General features: G+C 59.8%; 1 protein-coding gene across 2 annotated transcripts; it reads left to right on the top strand.

The window, feature by feature from the left end:
- Positions 1-1,804: 1,804 nt before the first annotated feature.
- On the top strand, positions 1,805-25,824 carry Ttyh3 (tweety family member 3). 2 transcript variants are annotated; one of them, XM_070033440.1, is made up of 15 exons: positions 1,850-2,155; positions 11,982-12,151; positions 12,242-12,353; positions 12,459-12,679; positions 12,915-13,010; positions 14,180-14,252; positions 14,469-14,544; positions 14,935-14,990; positions 15,640-15,732; positions 17,365-17,457; positions 17,631-17,767; positions 20,500-20,673; positions 21,014-21,089; positions 21,754-21,854; positions 23,211-23,297. In XM_070033440.1, the coding sequence occupies exons 1-14, from the start codon at positions 2,033-2,035 to the stop codon at positions 21,832-21,834; spliced, it is 1,581 nt and encodes a 526-aa protein (XP_069889541.1). In that variant the 5' UTR covers positions 1,850-2,032; the 3' UTR covers positions 21,835-21,854; positions 23,211-23,297. The 2 variants fall into 2 exon arrangements, with proteins under 2 accessions (XP_069889540.1, XP_069889541.1); XM_070033439.1 differs by lacking the exon at positions 21,754-21,854 and having other exon boundaries at positions 1,805-2,155; positions 23,211-25,824.
- Positions 25,825-26,422: the final 598 nt, after the last annotated feature.

Raw genomic sequence — 26,422 nt, 5'->3', positions numbered from 1 at the left:
CTGGACATCTTTTGCCACTTTCCCCTCACACACTTTCCTTTACACAGGGTTTCATGAACCAAACACACTGCACATATTGCGAATTAGCTCCTTTTGTGTGTTTATGCAGTACTGGGACTTGAACTCAGGGCCTGGGCACTGCCCCTTAACATTTTTGCTCAAGCTGGTGCTCTACCACACCTCCAACTCTAGCTCTTTGGTGGGAAATTGGAGAAAAGAGTCGCACCAACTCTTCTGCCTGGGCTAGCTTCAAACCTCTATCCTCAGATCTTACCCTCCTGAGTAGCCAGGTTGACAGGTGTGAGCCTCAGGCGTGAGCTGGGAAGAGGGCTTTCATTTTGTTCACTAGTCTCAGTAACCTGAGTGCACTGGGGAAAGACCTGAAGCAAACCCGACTCCCAGCCTTAGCCTGTAGGTGTGGAGAACTTGACTTTTGTCCTCTTGGCCTTGTCCTCCTGGCCTGGCTGCTCTTTCCTAACAGGGTGGTGTCTCAGGGGGAAGTCACAGAGGCTGCTCGGTGAAGGCTTTTCCCCCCAAGGAAGTCAGATGAATACAAGTGTCTCAGAGGCCATTGCCCAGCCTCCCAGAAGAGGCTTGGCTGCCCAGAGCTGGCAAGTGGGCACAGGGGACTGAAGAGCTCAGGTTTGGAAGATAGGAAGTCCTGAAATAAGGCCCCGGGGCAGTGAGGGGGCAGAGCCAAGAGGATGTACCCATTGCCCCTGGCAAAGGAGGAAGGGCTGCTGCAGAAGGTGAGCACCTACTGTTGGACCATGTGCCTCCCTCCTCCAGGAAGCCCAGCCGGGTACCTGTCACACCTTGTCCCAGTAATCAATGAATTTCCAGGCTTCAGGGCACCAGGACTGGGCACTTTTTTTGGGGTGGGGGAGAGGGGGCTTAGGTTCTAACAAAGGATGGAATCCTCCCCAAAGGAGATTCAGTCTACACTCAGGGCCTGAGTGTTTTGAGCTTTTTTTTTTTTTTTTTTTTTTTTCACTCAAGGCTGACACTCAACCACTTGATCTACAGGTCCACTTCTGGCTTTTTGGTGATTAATTGGAGATAAGAGTCTGCACGAGCTGGCTTTGAACCCTGATCCTCAGGTCCCAGCCTCCTGAGTAGCTGGGATTGCAGACATGAGCTACCAGCGCCCGGCTCCCACAGCACACTAACGTGTATCAGTGCCAGGGTTCTGTGCACTCTTCCTGCACCTCCAGGGACCGCGTTCCCAGAGGAGGACGGAGAGGTACCAAGGCCATGTAACCCGTCGGAGATCAGGTCACACAGCCGTCGGTGAAGCCGGCCATACCCGCCCAACAGATAGGCCGCGGGGTTGCATGCTGCTGGGGCTCGCACAGCCCCTTGCAGGCCTACCCAACCCCCGCAGCAAACACGCGATGGTGGACCCAAGGAGCGAGATGCCTGCGGGATCACAAGAAGGGATCAACTGGGGCCCGAGGGCTGGAGGGTCCTCCGGGCCTTCCGGACCCAGCACCCCTGGAGAGCGCAAGGCCAGGGGGAGGCGGGAACTCTGACGGTGGGCCAATGGCGTTGCAGAGGCGGAGCCTACGGGCGCGGAGAGGGCGGGGCCAGAGGATGGACCCGGTGGTAAGAACCACCAATAGAAATACAAGAGCGGGTGAGTAGCGCCTATGGAAGGGCCGGACCGGTGAGCGATAAGCCAATGAAAGTTCAGGATCAGGGGTGGAAGGCGGAGAAGACGTAAGGGGCGGGGCATCGGGACAATGACTGCGCGGGGGCGGGGCCGGCGGGCGGGCGGGGGCGCGCAGGGGGCGGCGGCGGCGGCGGCGAACAAAGAGGCGGCGGGCGCGGGCGGCCGAGCGGAGCCGAGCGCAGCCGAGCCGGGCCGAGCCGGGCCGAGCCGGGCCGAGCCGAGCCGGGCCGAGCCGGGCCGGGCCGGGCCCAGCAGCGCGCGGGTGATGCGGGCGTCCAGGCGGGGGTCGGCGGGTCCCTGAAACCCCGCGCCCGGGGAAGGCGAGGGAGCCCCGCGCAGCGGCGCGGCGTCGGGCCCGCCATGGCCGGGGTCAGCTACGCGGCGCCCTGGTGGGTGAGCCTCCTGCACCGGCTGCCCCACTTCGACCTGCGGTGGGAGGCCACCAGCAGCCAGTTCCGGCCCGAAGACGCCGACTACCAGCAGGTGACACGCGCCCCCAGGGTCGGGGTCCCAAGACTCCCCACTTCCAGGCAGGGTCCAAACCCTGCGGCCTCGGTCGAGGGTCCTCACCCCCTCCAGCTTCTAATGGGGGGGAGTCCTCACCCCTTCCAGCCTCTATCGAGACTCCTCACCCCTTCTGGGCCTCCCCCCGAGGGTCCCCCCCACCCCCAGCCTCTCCAAGGCCCCCTGTGTGGTTGGTGGATCCGGGTGCGTGGAGACCTAGTCCTCCATCCTTGGGGGTCCGCCTGGTGCTGATCCCCAACAGATCCCACCCCCCTCGCCTTCTCCCCGGGGACTCCAGCCCCCCCCCCCCCCGGGGCCAGAGCTCAGCCCAGGCAGGAGTGCGGGCAGGAGGGAATTCCTCATCCAGTCCTTTGGCCCCGGCTTGGGGAATCCCTGCCAGGCGTTTGGTGGGTGAGTGGTCTGGGCAGATGCCAATCCTCTGTGGCTGGTAATGACCCCCTGTTCCTCGGTCAGCCTGTGGCGTGTGCACACAGTGCGGTGTGTAGCTGTGGGAGACCTGGCTGCCAGCAGGCGGGGAGGGGAGGGAAGGGAGGCCAGGCTGTAGGGAGACAAGACCAGAGGGCTGCAAGGAGTGCCAGGAAGGGGCTGAGCAGTACAGAGCTGGGGGCCTGGGGCCCTTCTCAACCCCTCTCTCAGTGGAGCCCCAGGCTGGGGTCATGCCAAGTCCTGGTGCCACTACATTCTCACTTGAGTGTAAGGCAGGAGACCAGGCTGTGGACTTTTCCTTCCTGCTCGGGGATCCCGATTACAGAAGCAGGGAGGGGAAGGCGGGGGTGTTGGGGGGGGGTGTGAGACCAGGCCTCCCAATCTCCCCAAGCAGTTCAGGGTTTTCCTGGGTGATCATGCAGATCCCCACAGTGGCATGGGAACACACTGTTCCCAGGCTGTGTGTCACCTCACCAATTCCGCCCCAGGCAGCCTCTCTTATCCAGAGGAGGAGAACCGGAAGTGGAGGGTGCCTGAGAACTGGCTGCGCCTCCAACTCCCCCTCCATCCCCCCCCCCAACCTGGGGCCACCAGCTGATTGAGTCCCTAAGCCGATTAGAAAGAGGGCCAGGGATTGGCCCAGGCATGCAGGCTCAGAAACAGCAGGGAGGCCTCTGCGTGAATATCTGCCTTGAGCTTTTGGCCCCATTGCTGGTTCTGAAGGTGATAACCTGGAGCCACCTGGGGTACTGATGGCTGTTTCCTGTGGCCTGTGGGGAGCCACCTGCGTGTGGGGGCAGCAGCCAGGCCTGGATTCCACCACAGGTGGCAAGGAGGGAAGGGGACCAGGTATCTGTGGGTGGCCCATGGGGATCTGGGGGTGCTGGCCAGACTCTTCTGTTCTGCTAGCCCCTGGTAGGGCCCTGAGCCCTAGCAGGGCCTGCTCTGCCCCTTTGCTGCCCCGCTCCACTCCTCTCCACCGTGGGAGGGCTCTGACTCACTCTCCTGCCTTCTCTCCGAGGAGCAGAATTAGCCACTGAATAATTCACGGTGTGGAAAAGCAACCTGTCTCCGTCCCCCGCCGCCGCCTCTGCTCCTGACGTGGGTCTGTGGACATGCCTCCTGCCCCTGCCCTCCTCACGGCCAGAGCTTTTTAGGCGGGGGGCTTGATTTCTCTGGGCCTCCTCACATTATCCTGAAACAACAGGGCTGCTTGGGGTGGGGGAGGGGTGGGAGCAGAAGGGCCCTTCCTGGATGCATGGGTGGGCCCAGAGATGATGCTGGCTGGGAGACTGGGGGAGGGTCCATGAGGTAGTGAACCCTGGCTTTATCCTGACCTGGGGAGACTAGAGATGCTTGGGGTGGAGACCACTGGGTTTCCTTCTGGGTTCTTTGCTTCCTTATTTCCTATTCACCCTCACACCCCACCATTAACCCTGGGTCTGCTCCCAGTCTGGCTCAGTCTGGGCTCAGCAGTTCAGGACAGGCCAGTTACTGCCAGAGGATGATGGAAAACCCTTATGGGGCTGGAAAAGGGGCTGCAGGGGCCCAGCAGTCTAGGAAGGCTTCCTGGAGAAGGTGTTTGCCTGGCAGGCCATGGAGACTCTTCCAGCTAGGTGGTCTGCTGAGGTCAGCCCGTCTCCTGATTGCTCCAGGTACCAGGCTAGCCCTGGCTTGTAGGGGGCCTTCTAGGTAGTAGGTAATGCTTACCTTGGGTACATAATTACCCAGCCCTGAGTGCTCAGTTGTTTAGTAAGATTTAAGTGGTGGGAAGAAAATGTTAGTAAGAAGAACATGTGCAAAGGCCCTGAGGCAGAGAAGCCTGAGTGTGAGCTCATGCAAGGGAGAGGCCCTCTATCTACATGGCACGGGGGAATGTGCTGCCCACAAGCTCAGTGTGACTACGCAGAGGGCTCTGGGCTCTGGTTGAATGGTTTCCTAGCAGAGACTGGAGCCAGTTGGTAAGAGCAAAGCCCCTGGGTTACAAGGTCAGTGGCGAGCGGGTGACAAAGCCAGCCACATCTTCCTCCTGGCTGGGCGGCCGTCAATGTCATCCTCTCCACTACTCAGGAAATGAGCTCTGGCTAAAAAAGCAGCCTTATCGCCTGTCTTCAGCTTACCGAGGCTGGACACGTTCAATGGGAGCACAATGGAGCCCTCTGGCTGGAGTCGGCCACATCTGTGGGGTGGGCACCACTTGAAAGCAGAGTCCCGCTGTATGCTTTCTGGTTAAGACTGCTGTTGCCGCCTCCCCCTCCCCCCTCCTCCCCCCCTCCTCCTCCTCCTCTTCCTCCTCCTCCTCTTCCTCTTCCTCCTCTTCCTTCCTTTTCTTGATGGCACTGGGGTTTGAACCCAGCGTCTTGAGCTACTATACCACACCGCCCAGCCCTTTGTATTTATTTTTTGCTTTAGTTATCTTTCAGGTAGTTATTTCCCATTCTTAGCCTCAGCCAGCCTGGGCTTGGATCCTCCCACTTACTCCTCCAAGTCGCTGGGGTGACAGGCATATACCACCACACCCAGGTTTGTTTAGTTTTTTTAATTGAGATAGGTCTCATTAAATTTTTGATGCAGTTGGGCTTGAACCATGTCCTCCCTAGTTTACGCTTTGCCAGTGGCTGGATGACAGGCATGAGGAGCCGTGCCCGCATGCCATCTGCTCATTAGACATGCTGTAGTTTAGGTGTGTTTGTGGCTTTGCCTCCAGATGTTCCCCCCAGTACCCCACCATGACGGTCACTATCCTGAAGTTGCTAGTGACAAGCACCCCAGAGAGCCTTGTGGAAGCTTCTAGAACAAGCCACAGGTGGGCAGGAGCTGATGGACTAGGCACTGGTGGGGATGCAGAGCTGGGGCTTGACACTGGTGAAGCAGGGAAGGTCCAGCTAAGTCCAGTTGCTCTGCGTTTGTCTATCGTGGTTGGTGCTGAGTCCAGGGGAGAATGCAGAGGCCTAGTTTGGTTGGTGTCACTTAGTGGCTGGAGTAGATGAGGCTGCAACTCCCACAGCTCCCTGTGCACTCCCTCGGTGTGTGTGTGTGTGTGTGTGTGTGTGTGTGTGTGTGTGTGTGTGTGTGTGTGTGTGTGTGTGTGTGTGTGTGTGTGTGTGTGTGTGTGTGTGTGTGTGTGTGTGTGTGTGTGTGTGTGTGTGTGTGTGTGAAAGGGAGGTAGCACCACCCTCAGCCCTACCCTGGAGATGTCCTGGTCTTTAGCTGTGTGGTGGCCTGGCTTTTGAGACTGAGAGGAGGCCGTGGCCAACTCTGGGCCCACGAGCCCTCAGGCCTCTGATCACAGTTCTGTGCCCTGAGTCTTCCTGGAGAAGAGAAGTCTTTGGGAAAGCTTCTGCTGGCTGGGGATGACAGTGTCTGCCTGTAATCTCAACACGCAGGAGGAAGAGGCAAGAGGATGAGTTCAAAGCTCACCAAGGCTACATGCACATGAAAAACAAGTCAGCTGAGGGGGAGGGGTCATTCTGTCTGCAGACACCCAACTCCCTAGCTCTCAGGTCTGCCCAGGCCATCTGCAGGGCCCCCTGCCCACTTCTGGGTTTGCTTGGCCTTCCTAGTCCAGATCTTGGGCTCCTCTCGCAGAGATCTTCCCTGCCTCCTACTCTTGGCTGGGGCCCCAACTTGTCTAACCCATGCTCTGTCACCTGGGGTCAGACTGAACCCCAGACCCCTGCCCAGGGAGCTTTGTTGGTGTGTCTGTGCTGCACTGTCTGCGATGGCAGCACAGTGTCCCTGGTAGCTGGACACTGACTGTGGCCTTGGACCAGGGCTGTGGCTCCAGCTTGTGCCTGCTCCTCTACCCATGGACTGGACTTGAGTTCAGGGCTGTGCCCTTCCCCCATGGACTATGCTGAGGCCCAGGAAGAGGAACCCAGGCCTCAGCACAGGGCCTGGGGTCAGCAGAATGGGAAGTGCCAGCCAGAGGAGGGACTGGTCACATGACACCTAGCCCTGCCAGGAGGTGAGGATGCAAGCCCAGCATGGACCCTGGGCACTGTGCCGTGTCACCCACTCCGCCTGCTGGAGGCCCTGTCATCTGCAGGGCAGCAATGCCCATGGGCTGGGATGTGGCCTGTCTTAGAGCTGGACCTCCGGCCAGTGCTTGGTGACAGCCAGTCACAAGCTGCTTTGTTCTGTCCACAGCCAGGAGAGGGCGTGGGGCACCCGGAGAGGCATGGCCCAAGGCCTGGCTGCCCAAGGCCCGATTCCTTCTATTCTCAGAGCCCGCCTTCACGCAGTCCTGCACAGCCGCTCTTGCTTGACCCTCAGGTGGCACATCCTCCCCCTGCCCCCTCCTGTTAGGACCTGAGGCCTGACCCAAAGGAACGGGCTGGCATGGCATGGGGGCATTGCCCACTTTGTTAGGCCAAGCAGCCATCTGGTCCTTCCTTCCTCTGAGGAGGGTGCCAGGCCCAGTACGCCCATGCTCCACTGTCCGCCTTGGGATGGGTTCCTCGCCATTGTGGGGGGTCCCTTGAGAAGTCTTGGCGTCTGAGGCCCGGGGCCTGTCCCCAGGGTGGCCAGGTGTGCAGCAGCACGGGCAGATGCAGATGCTCATGGTGAGGGCAGGGTGGTGTGGGCTGTAGGGGGGCTGGGGTCCCTGTACTTGAACTGGCTCCAGGCTTGTGGGAGGGGAGGGGTGGGGGGAGGGCTCGTTCCAGGCCATTCCAGGAGGGTGTGAACATGAGCAGTCCGTACAGAAAGTTTTAGGGCTCTGCTTTCCAGTCCCCACAAGACTACCGGCAGCCACACTTTGTCCAGGCCCCACCAAGAGCTCACAGTCATGGAATTCATGAAACGCAAGCCTGGCCCGTGGAAAATCTGTTTTTAATTTCTGGCCTGCGTGGCTGGGAGCCTCTGCCAAGTGTGTTGGGGATGGGGGCTGGGGTTCCACAGCAAGCTGGGAACCTCAGCAGCCTGGGCTCGGCAAGCAGGTCTCTCTGCAGGCTGGTGACTCCCCATAGAAGGGTCAGCCAACCTCCTTGCTGCCAGTGCTAGCTCCATGTGCTGCTGCCCACCGGTGGCCAGTGACCCCCGGACTCGGGGCTGTGGGGGTAACTTGTGCAGGCGGGGCCAGCCGTGTGTCTGCAGTGCTACCCCAGGTGGGGGCTCAGCACTGGGGGCTTCTCTGCTCCCCTTTTCCTCTGGTGGCCCAGGATACAAGTGGGTGCATTGCTCAGACACCCAACCTTATGTCTTCTAGCGGATCCAGGGCTGCTGTGGGAACAGCCCACGGCAGATGGAGGCCCCACTACCCTTCCCTCAGCCCTCCCGTGTGCGTCATCACACCCACTGTGGTAATGCGGTGCTGCCAGGCCACTCCCTGGGCACTGCTGGCACTGGGTCCTGGCACACGGCTTCTTTGAGCTCTGCCCTCCTAGAGTGCAGCCCCCCCCCCCAGCGGGGACGCTATGGATCAGCCTGCTGCAGGGACTCATACTAGCTGCAGACTGGCAGGTGTGGGGATTCTCCCCTGCTGCAGGCATGCAGGTGTGACTTGGTGTGTTTGTGACCCCCCCTGCTGGCGGCCAGCAGTATGACAGCGGTGCTCATACCTGTCTTCCAGTAGGGCAGCTATCTATCTGTGTGACAGGCACACTCAGCCTGTGTTTTCCAGCCCACCATGGCTAGGGTTTCTAGGCAGAACCACAAACTCCTCCGCCTTCAGCTTAGGCACTGGCTGCCCAAGGTGAGCCCACTCCCTGCTCTCAAGAATGTGCTGGTGCTGAGCCTAGTCTTATGTGGGTGAGGTGCTAGCAGTGGCAGACAGGTGCCATGCCCAGGGACCACAGGAAGTAGAGCAGCATGGAGAGGAAGTGTTAGGCCCCACCAGGTGGCCTATCTTTGCTCTTCCTGTCCATGCGGTGGAGCCTCCCACTCCTGTCCCACATCTCTGCCAGGCCTTACAGCTCCAGCCACTGAATGTGCCATGCCCAGACAGCCATATTCACCTGTGCCTGCACCCCTCCACCAAGACTTCCTGTACTCTTAACACCCAGGGTGTTGCAGGGAGCAAGGGGTCCTAATCTTCACCTTGTCCCAAGTCAGGGACCCAGGGCCCAGTTCTAGGCCCTCAGACCTGTGAGACCCCAGAGGCTCAGCCTGGGCTGCCCCCAGGTTCAGAGAGGGTGGTCGGCCTGTGCAGTCCTGCCCGATGGAGCCCGGATGTCACTTGTACCATGGATGGAAAGTTCCATGTAGTCAGCTCAGTGCTGAAGAGGCATTTTCCATCCTTGTCCTGAATGGGTCTTTGGACAGTGGTGGCTGTTCCAGGACCTATCCATCAGCCGGGCCCCCGTGGAATGCATCCTCCAGGGACCTGGCTGCAGTCCCAGCCATGGTCATTGGTCATGCTTGCCGTGAGACTCTTCACAGTGCCCAGGCTGACCTGCCTTCGGTGTAAACACCTGTGGGGCTGAATCAGGCTGGCCTGGTAGAGACCTGGCCACCTGGCTCCTGCCTCAGGGCCTGATCTGTTGTGCCAGCCCATCTGGTAAGCATGGGTCCTGCTGGAGAGAGGGCTGCCCAGACTTGGAGTTGGGAGTGGGGTGGTGGAGGGGCTTCAGCTTACCTACAGTGAGGCCGAATCCCTCTGTGTGCAGGATCCTGGGGGTAGCCATGGCTTCAGCAAGGTTGGTATGGGCAAGATAGCATTCCAATCACTGCCTGCATGGCTTCGGTGACTCTGGTGCCCTTGGGTGACACCTCCCCCCCGCCCCCAAGACCCAGGACACATTCCTTTCTGTTCTGTTTTTGGAGATAGTTCTTCCTGTGTAGGCCAGGCTGGTTTTGAACTTGTGGTCTTCTTGCATTGGCCTTTAGCCTGGTCCCAGGACATTGCTCCCCTCAAGTACCTATGCTTGAGGTTTCTTGGGGCTGGCCCTGGCCTTGCCATATTCCTCAGTGGGGAGTTCCTTGTCCCTAGCTGTTGGTGTTTGCAGATGTGCGGGGGCTCGGAGCCTGTGGAGCGTGGAGGCTGCATGTTCCCATGGCTGTGACAGCAGGCGCATGCACGTGTGAGCACCTGCCGTGGGTGGAGACATGTCAGGTGCAGCAGCGCTGTGGCGCCCTCAGAGCTGTGGAGCTGGGCCCTGCCCCACCCAACCCTGTGGAGGCAGGGGTCTGCCAAGGTGCTGCTCAAAGCTTTCCTCCCATTGGCTCAGCTCTCCTAGTGAAGAGAGACATGGCCTCACGTTCCTACCCAGACCTGTGTGTTACAGCGCCCACCCCTGGGGGCAGGCTGTCTGTCTTTTACCCTGCCATGAAGGAGCTGACCAGTACCAGCACATCCAGCTGAGGGACCGCCTCTATGGTCCATGGCCCTTCTATCTTCCAGCCGTTTCTGTAGGTTATCTATGGTGAAATTTAGCTGGCTCCCTGCAGGTGCCCGGCACCTAGTGGCATATGTAATGAGCTCCATGCTGCTGGGGTCCCCACCATCCCAGATTCCATTATCTTAGATCTCTGTTTTCCCATCTGGCAAATGGGAGTGTGTGCTCCCAGCACATGGAGGAGAAAAACCAGACTGGGAGCACTGCTGTCCTGTGAGCAGTTGGACAGCGTGGCCCTGCCGCTGTCAGAGCCTCCTGTGCAAAATCCAGGAAGGGTTTTCCTGGTGTATATGTGTTCTAGATGTGGAGTAGAGGTGTCAGGGAATGAGCTGGCCCTGGGAGGGCTCACTGAAGGGACCTGGCCAGTGCGGGGCCAAGATGGGGCTGGGCCATGCCCAGCTGAGAGCAGGTGAGGGGACATTGCAGTTGGAACACTAGTGTTTATTGACAGCCACTGTGCGGGGCCTGGCACTGGGGTACAGGACTGTCAAGGCCCTCGTTACCAGGTGACTGGCCCCTGGCCTGTAGTTAGTGCCTGATTTCTCTAGGGTTTTCTGCTGCCGCCAGGCCCATCTCCACTTCTGCATGTGCCACGGTGGCCCCTCTGGACCGAGCATCTAGGGCCTAAGGGAGCCCTGGGCTCAGGAGGTAACAACTCCCCCCCCCCCCTCGGCCTGCCAGTGCAGCCAGCTGTAACCTCAGCCTCCTGGTGGGGTCCAAGCCTTCTCCTGAGGGCCCCCTGTGTGGCAGCTCAGCCCCCCTGGGCAGCAGTGTGGCTTTGGACTGTGAAGGTTCTGTTCCTGGCTCACCCTGGCTGGATATGCAGGTTCTGGTCAGCTCCTTCATGGCAGGGCAGAAGGTGAACAGGCTGCCGCCACGGGTGGAACTAGATGACTTTAGGGAAAGCAGTGTCTGCCACCTTCTGCCTGGCAACTGTCTCCTGGGTGACAGCCCACTGGGGACCAGCACTGCTGATCCAGGACCTCTTGTCTCAGTGGGTCCCAGCAGGGGGCATTCTGCCCCCAACAAGTCCCCATGTTCAGGCTTTGGGGACAGCCAGCTACCCTCTCCCCCACAAGGGCTGCATTTGAATGTAGGGATTTGGGGCCTGGTCCTTTCTCTGCCTTCTCAGCAGCTTATTTGCTGGTGAAGCAGGTGGCCAGGCAGACTGAAAAGTGCTGTGCCCAGGGGGAGAGGACTAGTACCATCCCTCTCCCACAGCAGGGCTCCGGGAATCTCGCTGTGTATGCAATGCATCCTCTTCTGTGGGTGCCAGCCTGGGGAGGGGGCGGAAATCTGCCATGTTCCAAGGGAACGCAGCACCAGAGCCAGGGTGCCAAGCGGGAATGCCACCTGCGCCTGGCCTGGTGTCCCCAGGACTTCCTGATGTGTGAGTGGTATGGGGGGGGCCTGCCCCTTCTCATCAAGTGTAGTTGAGTGCCGCAGGCAGTGCCCAGCCCTCAGTCCTACACTGGCTGAAGACCTAGCCCTCCCATGCAAGCCCCCAGATGTTTGTGGACTGGCCACTTAGACTAATCAGCCAGGCAGCGCTCACCTCTCCCTGCCTAACAGCCCCGGAGACCTCTACATTGCCCTCACATGCTGGCTGGGGGGCAGTGGTCTGAGGGACTGAGGGAGGAGAGGTGAGGAGCAACCCCAAGCTGGTGGCAGGACAGGGCACCCCGCTCTGGGGCTGCATGCCACCCTGGGTGTGTGCTTGGGCCTACTGTGGCACTGACCCTAGGCCCCTGCTGGGGACACCCTTCCCTCCATATCCTTGGGGCATGCATGGAGGCCTTGATGGAGACCTGGAGCTCGTACGCTGGCCTGCCCACATGGAGTTTGAGTTCTGATACACAATGCAGTTGAAGGTGCAAGGCCAGGGTGGCCACCAGACCTTCACCTCCCAGGCCCCCGGGTGCAATGCATTGGCCTGTGCATTGAGGGGCAGGCATGGAATTTTCTGTCCCTGTCCCACGTGCTGAGGTCCTCTAGCGTGCTTGTGCCCTCCCCTCCCTCAGGCACTGTTGCTGGTAGGGGCCGTGGCCCTGGCCTGCCTCGCCCTGGACCTCCTCTTCCTTCTCTTCTACTCCTTCTGGCTGTGCTGCCGGCGGCGCAAGAGCGACGAGCACCTGGACGCGGACTGCTGCTGCACCGCCTGGTGTGTCATCATTGCCACGCTAGTCTGCAGGTGAGCCTGCTGGGGGAGGGAGGGGAGGGGCAGGGGGGCGGGCAGGGCCCCGCTGCTGCTACTACTTGCTCACCGCTCTGCCCTCTCCAGCGCTGGCATCGCAGTGGGATTTTACGGTAATGGTGAGACCAGTGATGGCATCCACCGGGCCACCTACTCGCTCCGACACGCCAACCGCACTGTGTCAGGGGTCGAGGACCGCGTGAGTGGCTGCAGGGTTAGGGTTTGGGGGTGGCGGCATCTTCCCCGTGCCAGGCCTCCGCTCCGGCCTGGGCCCCTGGCCTCAGCTGCGGCTGGTCCCCCACAGGTGTGGGACACTGTGGCAGCCCTGAACCGCACGGCAGAGCCCAGCCTGCAGAGCCTGGCGCGGCAAATGGCCGGGAGGCCTGAATCCCTGAGAGCTGTGCAGCGGCTGCAGGGCTTGCTGGAGACGCTGCAGGGCTACACAGCCGCCATTCCCTTTTGGAGGAACCCCGGCGTGTCGCTGGAGGCTCTGGCTGAGCAGGTGGATCTCTACGACTGGTACAGGTGCGCCGGGGTTCCCGTCCTCCCTGGATGGCTCACTGCGCCTGGGCCATGAGGCATCCTCAGCACCTAGTTAGTACCTGAGACATAATGGGTGGTGGGCAGCACAGCTGGAGGTCTCTGACAGTGGATGCCAGGCCCCGGGCCCCAGTTTCCTGTGAATGCCCTTCCTGGCCACCCAGCCTGACCCCACCATCCAGTCCCCCTCTGTACCTGCCCACGCCCTGTGTGCCGGCAGGTGGCTGGGCTACCTGGGCCTGCTGCTGCTCGATGTGATCATCTGCCTCCTGGTGCTGGTGGGCCTCATCCGAAGCTCCAAGGGCATTCTGGTCGGGTGAGTCTAGGGGCACCTGTGGGCCGCAAGGCAGAGGGGCAGGGTGAGGCACCGGCACACAGTCACCCCCATCAGCTCTGTGGTCTGAAGTGTGACCCCACACTGCCTGAGGAGGGGGTTCTTGTGGAGGGGGCTACTCTAAGACATCCTTGCTATGGCCTGCCTCGCTGGCCACTTGCTGCAGACTGGGCTCAGCTCAGCTGCCCGTTGGGTTCCTTTCCTGGGAGACTCTTGAGAGTCTACCACCTTCCCAGGGCCCCAGGTACTGAGGGACTCCCCCAGGCCTCCATCCCTGCTCTGCTGCCCCCTGCGCTGCTGGGGTGGGGCAGGTGGCACAGTAAGCTATGGAGGTCCCCGGTCTCCTCCTCTGTAAGACGGCAGGAGTGACAGCTTGCCCACAGCAGTTAAGTGCTGAACACCTGCATAGCCACCTCCCAGGCTCTCGGAGAGTCCAAAGAACACCCCAGGCCCTGCCGTGTGTAGCCGAGCGAAGGATGAGTGGCCAGCTGTACCGAAGGGTCAGGTGACAACACCCTGGAGGAGAAGCAGCAGGGATGGCAGGGCAGGCAGCACACCTGTCTACAATTTGCATGTTTCACCTAAGAGCTCCAAAATGGAGAGCTTGGAAGGATGCTAAGTGGTTAGTTTGTAGGTCTGCAGAGGAACCGGGCGGCAGAGGGGCTCAGAAGGCCTCTTTGGCTGGACTAAAGGGAACTAGAAGGTGGTAGCGGTGAAGAACTGATCCCACAAATCTTGGGGCCCTGGGTGAGGTCCAGCAGTGTTGGAGATCCTGGTCAGTGAGCCCCTGAGGCTTATGCTCGTTTGGCCTCAGTGAGATGAAAGCAGAGAGGAGGTCTAGTGAAGAGAAGACCCCAGGGAAAGCTGGAGGACAGGGCGGTGAAACCCACAGAGTTACCTGGTCTTTAGCCAAGTCCAAGCCCACCCTGCAGCCCCAGTGTTGAGCTGGCCAGGCTGTGCCCCAGCCTGGTAGTGCCCAGGCATTGAGCCTGAGGCATCTGTGACAGAGCAGGCCACTGGAAAAGCCACAGTCCCTGTGATCCAGACCCCCAGATGTGTTCAAGAGCCTGGCGCCCTCTCCTACAGCCCAGTGTGTGGCGTATCCCTTTCCCCCAGCCTGGGGGCTGCTGACTGCTCTTCTTTGCCTCAAGGGTCTGCTTGCTGGGGGTCCTGGCCCTGGTCATCAGCTGGGGTGCACTGGGTTTGGAGCTGGCTGTGTCTGTGGTGAGTGGCTGGGGGACCAGCAGTCCCTGTCTGTTGGGCCGTGGTGTTAGGGGAGGGGAACCACACTCCTGGGTACTGCCCATCCATGTCCCTAGATTCACAGACCCTGGGGTCTGTTTGTACCCCCTTCCCAGGGTTAGTTTGTAGCCTAGGGTGGGTACGGATTCCCTCTGAGGCCCAACTTGGTCACCCCCTCCCTGCCTGTATGCACCACAGGGCTCCAGTGACTTCTGTGTGAGCCCTGACACCTACGTGACCAAGGTGGTGGACGAGTACACTGTGCTGAGTGGGGGTGAGTAGCCAGGCAGTGATGCCCCTGCGTACCACACGGGAGTCATTGAGACAGCCTCCCATGCAGTGCTTGTGAGGAAGCAGTTAGACCATCTGGGACAGGAGAGGGTGGAAAGGCAGCAGGACCGGGTCCTGGGCGTCAGGGCTTTGCTCTGTGGAGGAAGCCTTTAGACGGGGAAAGGGCAGGCATGAGCCAGGATGCAACATCCTTCTAAAGGCTTTTTCTGAGTCTGGTTGTGGTGGTGGTACACATCTGTCCCCCAGGACACTGCTCCTCCTCACACACGTGCACACGTGCTAGCACAGGAGGCATGCACGCATGCAGACCTGTACTTGCACGCAGACACACATACACTGGCCGCCCCTCATCCCGCTCCCCCTGTCTCTGCAGACATCCTGCAGTACTACCTGGCCTGCTCACCCCGTGCCGCCAACCCCTTCCAGCAGGTGAGAGGTGGGCTAGTCTGGGGCTTGGGTGCAGGGGACATACAGAGAGGCCAAAGCACTTGTCCATGGGGAGGTGGGGCAGGCCCTGCTCTGTCTCCAAGCCCACACAGCCAGCATTCTGGGTGGATGGTGTGTCACTCACTGCCCTATACTTGCTACCCTAGTGACCTGCTTAATGCCACTGCCTCCCTGGCATGGCTCCTTTCCTTCCTAAGGGGACAGAGACAGAGCTGACCACTGAGCACAGGCAAGATACGGGAGGAGTCCTGGGAGGCCTTTGAGCAGGTGCCCGTTGGAAGGGGTTGGCAGCCAGCCCTGACTAGTCACACCCTTTGCCCTCGGCCTATCGTGCTCCTGAGATTGTATGGCCCTGAGGGTCTTTAAGACTTACCTGTCTAGGCTAGGCTTAGTGGTGCATTCCTGTAATACCAGCAATTGGGATTTGGGAACTGGAGGCCAGCCAGAGCTTGATGCAAAAGTTGCAGAAGTGTTGAGGATGCCCATTCGCTCTCGGGCACTACTGCGGGGGTCTCCAGTGCGGAGACTGCGGGGGAGCAAGAGTGCCCTCGCAGCTGCCCGTGTGCAGGAGGGTGTGGGACGAGTGACATGGTGGCTCAGCCACTCAAAGCCAAGCCTTTCTGTGGAGCAGAAGCTGTCGGGTAGCCACAAGGCGCTGGTGGAGATGCAGGACATTGTTGCCGAGCTGCTGAAGAGTGTCACTCGGGAAAACCCAGCCTCCAAGGTGAGGAGCTGGGGGAGCAGGTCACCCTGACTGGGTGAGGGACTATGGGTTAGGGTGCCCTGATTGGCTGAGGAGACAGAGGGTGGGGCACCCTGATTGGGTGAAGGGCTGCAGAAGAGGCATCCTGATTGGATGAGGGGTGTGGGGTAGGGTACCCTGATTAGGTGAGGGTCAGTAGAGCATCCTGATAGGGTGAGGCGTTGTTGGGCAGGGGGCCCTGATTGCTCCTCCACCTTTCCCTCCCATTCTTTTTCCTGGGGATTTCTGGTAGGCCCTTAAAGAGAATGGTGCTGGTTATATTGAAAATCTTACAGACTCTTTACATAGAAAATAAAAGACCAGCTTTTAGGGTGGCATTTGGCATCTAACAGGCCTAGGCCCCCAAAATCTCCCTAGGGTCCCGGCAGGCAGTGCCTGGTTCCAGGGATAGCAGAGAGCAAGTCTCATGGGCTCTGCCCCAGGGGAAACAGCAGAGTTTTCTCTGTGAAACTTCACAAACAAACAACAAACCAGGCTAGTGGTACATGCCTGTAACACCAGCTACTTGGGAAGCAGAGATCTGGAAGATCAAGTTCCAGGCCAGCCCAGGCAATAATTTCAGTCAACCAAGTGAGCCAGTGTAAATAGGCTCCCAGTCTTGGCTGCCCCCCTCCCCAGGTTAGGGGAGATCCTACTTGAGAAAAAAAACTAATGCAAAAAAATGGCTGGGAGTTGTCTCAAGTGGCAGACCCTCCTGCCTAGCAAGTGTGACGCCCTGAGTTCAAACCCCAGTGCTTGCCATTAAAAAAAAAAAAAAAAAAAAAAGCAAGCCAGCAGGTTCTTTGCTTTGATTTTATGCTTTGCCTTGTGGGTCGGTGGGTGCATCAGTCTGGGCCCATGAGCACTGGCCTCCCGTGCCCTTAGGCCATCCCCTGTGCAGCTGCATTCTGATCTTTCCTTATGAGGATTCCACTCCCTCCCACCAACCTCTAGACAGTAGGGCTCTGGGATGGGGCTTCAGCGCATGGGTTTTAGGCCACTCTTTGCTGGTGACAGGAAGCTCCGTCTTCCTGAAACCATTGGAGGATCACAGTGGTGCTTAGAATCTGTGCTGCTGCTGGCAGCACTGCATCCATCACTTGCCCAACTGGAGCTGTATCAGCCCGGAGGGGCTGGGCCATGTTTCCATGGTTGTGTCTGTACATGTGTGCATATGTGCACACCTGGGCTGCACACACACATGTACACATACAGTGGCATCTGAATGCACTGTGGGTGAGATCTCCCTTCTCTGCCCCCTAAGGCTGCCACATCTTGAGCCACACCTTTAGTACTTTTGCTTTTTTTTTTTTTTTAGCTTGTCGCTAAGATAGGGTTTTGCCTAGGCTGCCCTCAGCCTTCAATCGTCCTTCCTACCTCTGCTTTCAGAATAACAGGGATTACAGATGTACACCACTATACCCAACCGGTTGCCAATTCTGAAGGCCCAGGGTCCTCAGGGCCTGTGCTTGAGGCTGGGGTCAGGTGGCCTCGGCAGCAGGTTACAGGCTAGAGGAGTCGCTTGGAGGCTTAGCAGCAGGTTACAGGCTAAGGGGTGGCTTGGAGGCTTAGCAGGAGGCATGGCACTGACCTCACGAGGTGCCTGCCCCCCAGGACCACCTGCTCCGAGTCCAGGAGGTGCTGAACGGCACAGAAGTGAACCTCCAGCACCTCACAGCCCTGGTGGACTGCCGCAGCCTGCACCTGGTGAGGACCACTGTGGGGAGAGGAGGGGGGACTGCTGGGGAGGGGTAGCCCAACCCCGAGGCTGGCCAGGGGGCCACTGTGGCCAGGCATGGGCCTTGCAGGCCGGCCTCACCTGCCTGCCTCTAACTTTCTTCCTCCCATCTCTGGTGTGGTGCCTCGCCCATGCCGGCCAGGACTACGTGCAGGCGCTGATGGGCTTCTGCTACGACGGCGTGGAGGGCCTCATCTACCTGGCTCTCTTCTCCTTCGTCACGGCTCTCATGTTCAGCTCCATCGTCTGCAGCATTCCCCACACCTGGCAGCAGAAGAGGTGAGCCCCCACACGTCCAGGACGGGGCAGCCTAGTCCCCAGAGGAGACAGAAAAATGCACCCTTGTCTGTTCACTGTCTGGGTCTCTAGCACCTCAGAGTCTGGCGGTCCCAGGTGAGAAGAGAAGGAACAGTCTAGAAGAACTCCCAGGCCAGCCTTGCCTGCCCCAGTGCAGGCCTGCAGAGCTCAGGCTGAGAGGACGCTGTGTGGGCTCAGCTTTCACAGGGGGGTCATCTGGCAGCCATGGCCTGGTGGGAACCAGAATTTTAACTTGGAAGTTGGAGTGTGGGAGTGCAGACTCCTTTTCTGAGGGCCCCATACCCAGCTTCCTGACTTTTTCTGTCTCCCTTCCCATGTAGGCTGCTGCTTGTAGCCCAGCATGGCGCCAATAGCTCCAGGCCAATTCCATCCCTCGCACAGCATTGTCACCGTGGCTCTATAGTACAGTCGAGTCAGCGATTTCTGCCTCTGTGCCACAGTGGCCCCGTGGCCCTGCCACAATCTTTCTATGCAGGATTGTGCTTGCTATTTGCGATCTTTATATGCTTCCATATGAATTTTTGGATTGGTTTTTCATTTCTTTTATCTTTTCTTTTACTTTCTGGTTAGTCATAAGGCTTGAACTCATGGCCTGGTCACTATCCCTGAGCTCTTTTGCTCAGGACAGCGCTCTACCACTTTTAGCCACAGCACCACTTCTGTTTCTCTGGTGCTTAATTGGAGATTAGAGTCTCATGGACCTTCTTACTCAGTCTGGCTTCAAACTGGATCTTCAGATCTCGGCCTCCGGGGTAGCTAGGATTACAGGCATGAGCCATCAGCACCTAGCCCTTAGGTTGGGTTTTTTGTTTTTGTAAAACATGACATTGGGACTTTGGTGGGTATTGCATTGACTTTGTAGATTATTTTTGGAAGTATTGCTGATTTCATGGTGTTCTGCCCATTTGTGAGCATGGAGGTCCTTCCATCTTCTAGCATTTTCTTCAGTCTCTTTAAGATTTTACAGTTTTCATTATAGAGATCTTTCACTTCCTTGCTTAAGTTGTACCGAGGTATTTTTAGTGTTTTTGAAGTTATTGAGAATGCAATTTTTTTTTAAACTTTTTTTTTTGGGGTACGGTTGTGGGGCCTGAACTTTGGGCCTGGGCGCTGTCCCTCAGCTCTTCAGCTCAAGGCTAGCACTCTACCACTTGAGCCACAGCGCCACTTCTGGCTTTTTTCTTTTTGCTTATGTGGTGCTGAGGAATCGAACCCAGGGCCTCATGAATGCAAAGCAAGCGCTCTACCACTGAGCCACCTTCCCAGCCCAAGAGAATGCATTTTTTTGTTGTTGTTGTCAATCGTGGGGCTTGAACTCTGGGCCTAGGCACTGTCCCTGAGCTCTTCAGCTCAAGGCGAGTGCTCTACCACTTTAGCCACAGCTCCACTTCTGGCTTTTGGGGGGGTTAATTGGAAATAAGAGTCTCACAGACTTTCCTGTCTGGACTAGCTTCAAACTGCGATCCTCAGATCTCAGCCTCCTGAGTAGTTAGAATGGCAGGTGTGAGCCACGGGTGCCTCGCCAAAGCTACTGATTTCTCAGTGTTGGTTTTATTTTCTCCTCTGTTACCAAAAGTGTCCATCAGATCTAGAAGGTTTTGTGGCATCTCTAGGGTTGGGTTGTTAAATCCAGGAACCAATCATCTGTCAATAGAGATGGTTTGACTCTTTTTTGGTCATGGTGCTTGAACTCTGGGCCTGGGCGCTGTCTCTGAGCTCTTCAGCTCAGGGCTAGCACTCTACCACTTGAGCCACAGCACCTCTTCCGGCTTTCTGAGTGGTTTATTGGAGATAAGAGTGTCAAGGACTTTCTTGCCCGGGCTGGCTTTGAACCTCGATCCTCAGATCTCAGCCTTCTAAGTAGCTAGGATTACAGGTATGAACCACTGGCTCCCAGCTGGTTTGATGTCTTCCTTCCCTATTTGAATCTCTCTTTGTCTCCCTCCTGCCTTTTTGCTCTGTCTGGGACCTCCCTTGGCCTGGATTGTTGCTTGGTGATACTTGTCATGGAGCTTGTGGTGATTGGGATGAAGCTGGGGGTGGGTGGTAACGGTGGTGGTGGTGTGGCAGGGATGGCGGCAGTGATAGCAGTGCTGTGGTATGTGATGGTACTTGAGCAGGAGTGATGTGCTGAGGTGGTGGCAGTGGTGAGGAGGAAGGGCGGTAAGAGCCCAGCTCTGGAAGCCTGTGGCTGGATTCAGATCCTGGCTCTACCTTGCTGATAGTGGGGCTGGGAAAGTTACTTAGCCACCTGGCTTTGATGTCCCTGACTATAAAGCGGGGGGGGAGGGGGGGACTGTAAAAGGACACACCAGGGCCAGGTGATCCGCCATAGGTGAAGGCACTGCACCACCCCTGAGGTGTGTCCTGCCTGCAGCCCAACCCTGCGTCCTATCAGGACAGGAGGGAGCCAGCGTGGTAGGGCCTGGCCACAGAGCCAAAGGAGAGCAGCATAGCCTCTGTGCTCAGGGATTTGGGGTGTTTGCACGCTGCTTTCAGCATGCCGATGGTGGGACAGGGCCCAGGGTAGGGCACCGGGTGGTCTCTTAGCACCCGCTCAAAGGCCACGGCTACTGGACTAGTTCCTCAATGTGAACAGCTAGGCCTGGAGCCCATGTCCACATCAGCGCCGCCCATGGGCCATGGCCAGCTTCGTCCTACGACACTGAGCATGCATCCTGTCCTTCTCACAGGGGCCCTGAGGAAGACGGGGAGGAGGAGGCCGCCCCGGGGCAGCGGCAGGCACAGGACAGCCTGTACCGCGTCCACATGCCCAGCCTCTACAGCTGTGGGAGCAGCTACGGCAGCGAGGCCAGCATCCCGGCCGCTGCCCACACGGTCAGCAACGCCCCGGTCACCGAGTACATGTGAGTACATGTGGATCCTGGGGAGCCCAGGGGACAGCGGGCCCTGCCAGGCAGCAGGAAGGAGAGGCCGAGGCGGGGCCTGGCTCCCATGGGAGGGCCTGTGCGGCCCTGTGGGTGGGCAGGCAGCCAGGGCATAGGTGGGTTCTGGGTGGGCACTGGAGGCTACTCAGCCCATGTGACTCTTCTGGGCTCACAGACCCTGGTGAGAGCAGTGGTGCCAGTCTGTGGAGTTAGATCAGGTGCCAGGCAGAGCCGGGAACCGGGCAGTCACAGGGACCGCTCTGAGATGGGCCCACTGGCCAGTGGTCACTCACTGCCGCTCTCTCCCCTCTCGCCTCAGGAGCCAGAATGCCAATTTCCAGAATCCCCGCTGTGAGAACACCCCCCTCATTGGGCGCGAGTCCCCACCACCCTCAGTAAGTCCAGGACAGGGGGTGGGGGGGCCCTGGCCTTCCGGGGGGTCTGCTGGTGCTCTCTGGGGTCGCCGTGACCACGGGGGAGTCCCCAGCCAAGGCGTCTGAAGCAGGTGCACCTAGGGGGATCCTGGTTCTCACCAGCCTTGGGGAGCCAGGGGAGAGAGTGCAGAGCATCGCGGCCCCCCCCTCGGCCGCACCGCAGGGGCTCCCCGCTTTCTTGCCTTCACGCTGGACTGCCCAGGGTGGGCCTGGCTTCCTTTCCTTCCTTTGCCTGGGTGCCTCAGCCCTGGCTCTTGCAGCCTGGGCCTTGAGATTGGCACAGACACGAGGGGACAGGGTGAACTTGGTGCCAAAGAGGAGCTGGCAGAGCCCGGCTTCCAGGGAAGTGGGCTGCAAGACAGGCTGAGGGGCTGGAGGAGGCCATCTTGCTTCAAAAGCACAGTTGCCTACAGTACGGTGGCTGCTGCCTGGGGTGCCCAGGACCTGTACCAGGGCCTAGTAGGCCCAGAGGCCATGCCAGGCTGCAGGCCCCTGTCAGCACCACCCAGCCGCCCGCCCTCGGCCCCTCTGTCCCACCGTCTCCTGCGGCCGCCGCGCCCTAGCGTTGAGGACGCCTCCTCTCTCTCTCTCTCTCCTGCACCCCTCCCACCCCGGGCCCTCCTAGCGCTATCTGGCTGCCTTGGACTCTGGCAGCCACACGGGCTGGCAATTTAAACCCATGGACAGTGCCCGAACGCTGTGGTAGCTGTGCCCTCAGAGTGACAGGTACTGACACACCCAGCCCCCCCCGCCCCGCACGGCCACCGCCTGCGCCTCCATGCCTCGCACCCTCCGCTCACCACTGCCCCCCACCATGGCTGACTTCAGGCCCCACTGTGCCAGGTCCAGTGCCGACAGTCCAGCACAGCCAGAGACCTCAGGCGTGGGCCCAAGCCCACGGTCTCAGTGCAGCAGTGAGCCCGCGCCAGGTTTCCCTGCCTCCACTCCTGCCCCTGCCCGGCCTCCCTGCCCCCCTCCCCCTGCCCTGGGAGGGCCACGTCCACGGCAGCCGGAGAGCTCCTCCAGGGCTTAAGCATGGATCCCAGCCCAAGGGGCGGTTCTGGTGCAGCACTGCAGGTGGGCCTGTGCACACAGGTGTGCAGATGAGCGTGCACGCTCCTCCCACCATCCCTGTTCAGGGGTTGCTGCCACCCACCGTCCCATTCCACCAGCTGTCCTATCCCCCCTGTGTCCCCTGTCACTGCTGCATGTCCATGGAATGACATGACTCCCCGGCCCGCCCTCCTCTCCCGCTCCTCCCTGCTCCATGGCTCATGGGCTGCTTGCAACCTTCTAGTGCCCCAGAGGGCTGCCAGGGACCTGGGGCACATCGGCACACTGCTCAGGGGGCTACGGGAGCAGCCTAGAGTCTGGGGTGTTGGGAGCCCACCCGAGATAGATAAGGCCAGCCTGTCAAGCGCCCTGACCGCTAGTGACCCAGGACCAGCCTGGGCCTTTCCCCTTGCCAAGGGCATGTGAATTCTTCACTACTGCCCAGCTTTAGTATAGGCCTTATCCACCTGTATGTCCTCCAGCGCACACACATGCATTCACTTACATGCATGTGTGCACACATGCATACATACTTACGTGCACTCACCCACATGCATTGCATGTGCACTCTCAGTCACACACACACACACACACGTACACGCACACACGCATGTGCACACTCATGGAACCCTTCCCATTCCTGCTGAAGGGTGCAGGCTGCAACCTCCCTGAGCCACAGCCCCTGGGTGGGGCCCTGCTTGTGTGGGCAGCAGTCACTCCAGCTGGGCTGAGTGTCTGTGGCAGAGGCTGGTGGGCAGCCTGGAAGGGCATTCAGGTCCCAGGTGGAATGAGGGCCTTTCAGGGCTGGCAGGGCTCTGACTAGATGCTCAATGCTGGTCTTGGTGGGGCCCTGGGAGCTGCAGATGACTGCTCTCCGCCGGGTGCAGGCTGAGGGCCAGCGGGCTCTTCCTGGACCCTCTGCCCTAGGGCTCTGCCAACAGGCACGGGGCACTGTGCTCTGGCAGTCTTCCGAGGGTCGGCCTGGCTCACGGCGCCCCGCGCCTCGCTGATGCGCTCCTCTCTCCTCAGTACACGTCCAGCATGAGAGCCAAATACCTCGCCACGAGCCAGCCTCGCCCCGACTCCAGCAGCAGTGCGCACTAGACGCCCGACGCCCGCCTCGCGCCACCTGCCCCGTGCCACCCACCCACCCCTCCTGAGCCAGCACCGCTGCCACCAAGGCTGCCGGAGCCCGCCCCTCCCCCCTCTCCCTGCAGGGCGCTCTGGACCCCCATCCCTGCCTGGGTCACAAGGTAGACGCTGCCACCCTGCCCTGGCCCTGCCTGGCCTTCTCCCGTGTCCTTCCACTCTCTTGGACTTACTGAGCCCCGCTCTGTGCCAGGTGCTTCTGTGCTCATGTGCGCCCTCTGCAGGTGGCCCTCCAGACTCCGCATCACAGCCCTGGCCTCTCCTGCCCGCTCTGCCACCCCTCCCCCCCCTGCGGCTCCTGGCCTGCCCTGATGGCACTGGCACCTGCGCTGACCCTGTATCCCTGGGGTCATAACTTCATCCACAGGAAACCCCTGCCTGGCATTGCTGGCAACCGAGGGACAGGCCCACACCCTCCCACTCGTCTGCCCCAATGCGCGCGTCTTTCTACAGCATCCAGCGCCTGCCTGACCACGTCCAGCCGCGCTCAGCCCTGGCTTTGCTTCTCCCTCCAGCTCCCAAGCCTCCAGAGAGCCCCCCCCCCCCCCCCCGCTGGCCCAGCACTGCCAGGACAGCAGATGCGCTTGCCCAGTGCAGCTCCTTCACTGGCCTTCCAGTGCTGGCTGCCCTCTTGGTGCCAAACCCCTTCCCCCTCCCAAAGACTTGGCAGCTTCGTCGGGTTCGTTTTTTGCACTAACCACGTTCATCATCTCTAGTGCAGGCGGGCGAGGGCTGAGCTGGACGCCGCCCCTCCCCCTCCTCCATCCCATTTCCACCAGGACAGGTGCCGTGTCCCTGGAGCCCAGCCTGGGGATGGGATCCAAACAGTCTGTGAAAGCGCCCCAGCCCCTGAAGCCCGTCTGGGGACTAACCACTAACCTCACTCCCAGCCTCCACCAGCCCGCCGGGCACGAGAGCCCGCGAGTTTGACCCTGCGTCCGGCCCGGAGCCTGCATCCAGCCCTGCGGCTGGGAACCTGGGTGGAAGGGGCTCTTTCCTCAAGGGGTGCTGTTGGGAGGGACTGCAGGCCTACAGGCTGTCCGGAGGGCCTGGAGACCCCTCCCTCCCTGGGCAGATGCAGCCTCAGGCACCCCTCCTGTGAAGCGGGGGACAGGCTCCCCTAAGGTGCTTTTGGTGTCAGTGTACAATGTTTGCTGTGTTTCCTGCCATGGTGGCTGCGAGCCACAAGTCACCACGTGGACGGAGCCCTGGCCAGCCAGGACGGCGAGGCCAGGGCCAGGTGTGTCCAGTGGGCCACAGGGACCCTGTGGCAGGAGGCAGTTTACAGACAGACCTGTTGCTCCCTCCTGGAGTAGCATAGCAGGGCAGCGGCGCAGCCGCAAGACTGGCCTCACCCCTCCCTGGGCTGAGACTGCCCTGCTCTGCCTTCCAAACCCTTCTCTGCTGGTGTCGGACCAAAAAGGGGGTGGGCAGGGGCATGGGACTGGGCGTCAGCCCTGGTACAGGACTGAGCCTTAGGGGAGCACCCCGAGTTCCTGGCCTCACTCCAGGAACCAGGCATTCCTCGGAGCTCTGCCCACCGAGGGCTCGTTCCTGGCCAAGGCTGTGCCCCACCTGGGTGCCCGTCTCAGCAGCACAAGCACACGCTGCCCACAGTTGAATGTACATAGCACGAGAGGCCGGTGCTGCCCAGACATCGTGTGCCCACATGCCCGGCCATGAGCTTCCTCAGGGAGGCTCGCCAGGGCAGAGGGCCAAGTGCAGGGGTTCGTACTCCACTGCCCATGGAGGGGAGCCACTTTGCCCCCTGGTCTCCTTTTCCTTCTGAGTTTTGGGGACCATTTGCCTCCCTTCCCAGTGACCTTCCCTCAGGCAGCAGGTTGGGGCCAGCTGCCCGTGATGGGACCCTGCCCTGAGACCCCAGAGACCTGATGGCTGGGGGCAGGGAGGCCAAGCGCGCTCAGCCATCAGGTGGTGCCCAGCCCAGCAGGGCAGGCTCTTGGGTGCTCTGCAGGGGTCCATTTCCCCAGGTTTAGGCAGGGCAAGGTTTAGGAAGTGGAGGGTCTGGTTGGGGTGTCAGCCTTGAACCCCCTTTTCCTGGTGACTTCCATCCACCTCACTATGCAACTCCCTCCCCAAACCTGCCCAGCCCAGCCAGGAGGACCAGATGACCAGGGCCCTCTGTGGGCATTTTTTGTGTTTAACCATAATGGTTGTGTGCCATGCCCGTCTATGTGTTATACATACGGATTCATTCAGACTGGCCTCCCCGCCCCCTCCACCCTGCATCTTAACTACGTGTGAACTAACACCGGAGCGCCGGTCCCGCGTGCCCCTCCAGCCTCCGCAGGGCCTTGGCTGTGTCCTGTCGCCGTGTTTTTGTTTTGTAAGACTGGGGAGGGGGGTGGATTTTATTTCTTGGGGGGACTTTATTTTTCTTGGCAAATACTAAAAAAGAAAAAAAAATCTTGTCCATGTAATTTCTGTGGTTTCTATTCAGCTTGGGTTTCATGTTTTAAAATAAAAGGATTTTGAAAAACGGCGTCTTTTTTTCTGGGGTGTGGAGGCCCTGGCAGCATGCAGGGTGGCCACAGGCAGGGGCTGGGAACCTGGGTGGGTGGATGGGTTGGAGGGCATTCCCTGCAGTGTGCCCCCCCACCCAAGGGTTGGGGGTCCACATGGTTGATAGGTAGACAGATAGGGTGAGGGAGGCTTGGGGTCTGCAGGACAGGGCTGCAGCCCCCAGGTCCTGAGCCTTGGTCCCCACTGCTGTCACTACTGGCAGTCACGAGGGACCTGCAACGCCATGGGGCTGGAGTTTGGGTTTCCTCTTAGAAGCTAAGCTGCCTTACCTGCAGCCCTGTGATGGTCCCTTACTCCTGGGGAGATATCAGGAGTTGGGGGAGCTGCCTCTGCCAGCTGTGTCCCAAACTGGGTGCACAGAGGGATGGGGGGCAGACACCTGACATCCAGCTTGGGGCACAAGTGGGCACCTGTGGAGGTCCTGGAGCAGTGCCCTCTCCTGTCCCCAGTGCCCAGCAGCCCTGTCCACTGCTTTCCAGCTCAGCTGCTCCAGGCAAGGGAACTGAGGAGGTGGGAAGAGGGGCGTGGAGTGAGGTGCCCTTAAGGCT

Source organism: Dipodomys merriami, unplaced genomic scaffold, assembly GCF_024711535.1.
Source record: "Dipodomys merriami isolate MVZ:Mamm:240054 unplaced genomic scaffold, mDipMer1.0.p SCAF_22, whole genome shotgun sequence".
Classification (NCBI taxonomy): domain Eukaryota; kingdom Metazoa; phylum Chordata; class Mammalia; order Rodentia; family Heteromyidae; genus Dipodomys; species Dipodomys merriami.
The sequence above is the reverse complement of the archived record's forward strand: the minus strand, read 5'-3'. Positions and strand labels throughout refer to the sequence as shown.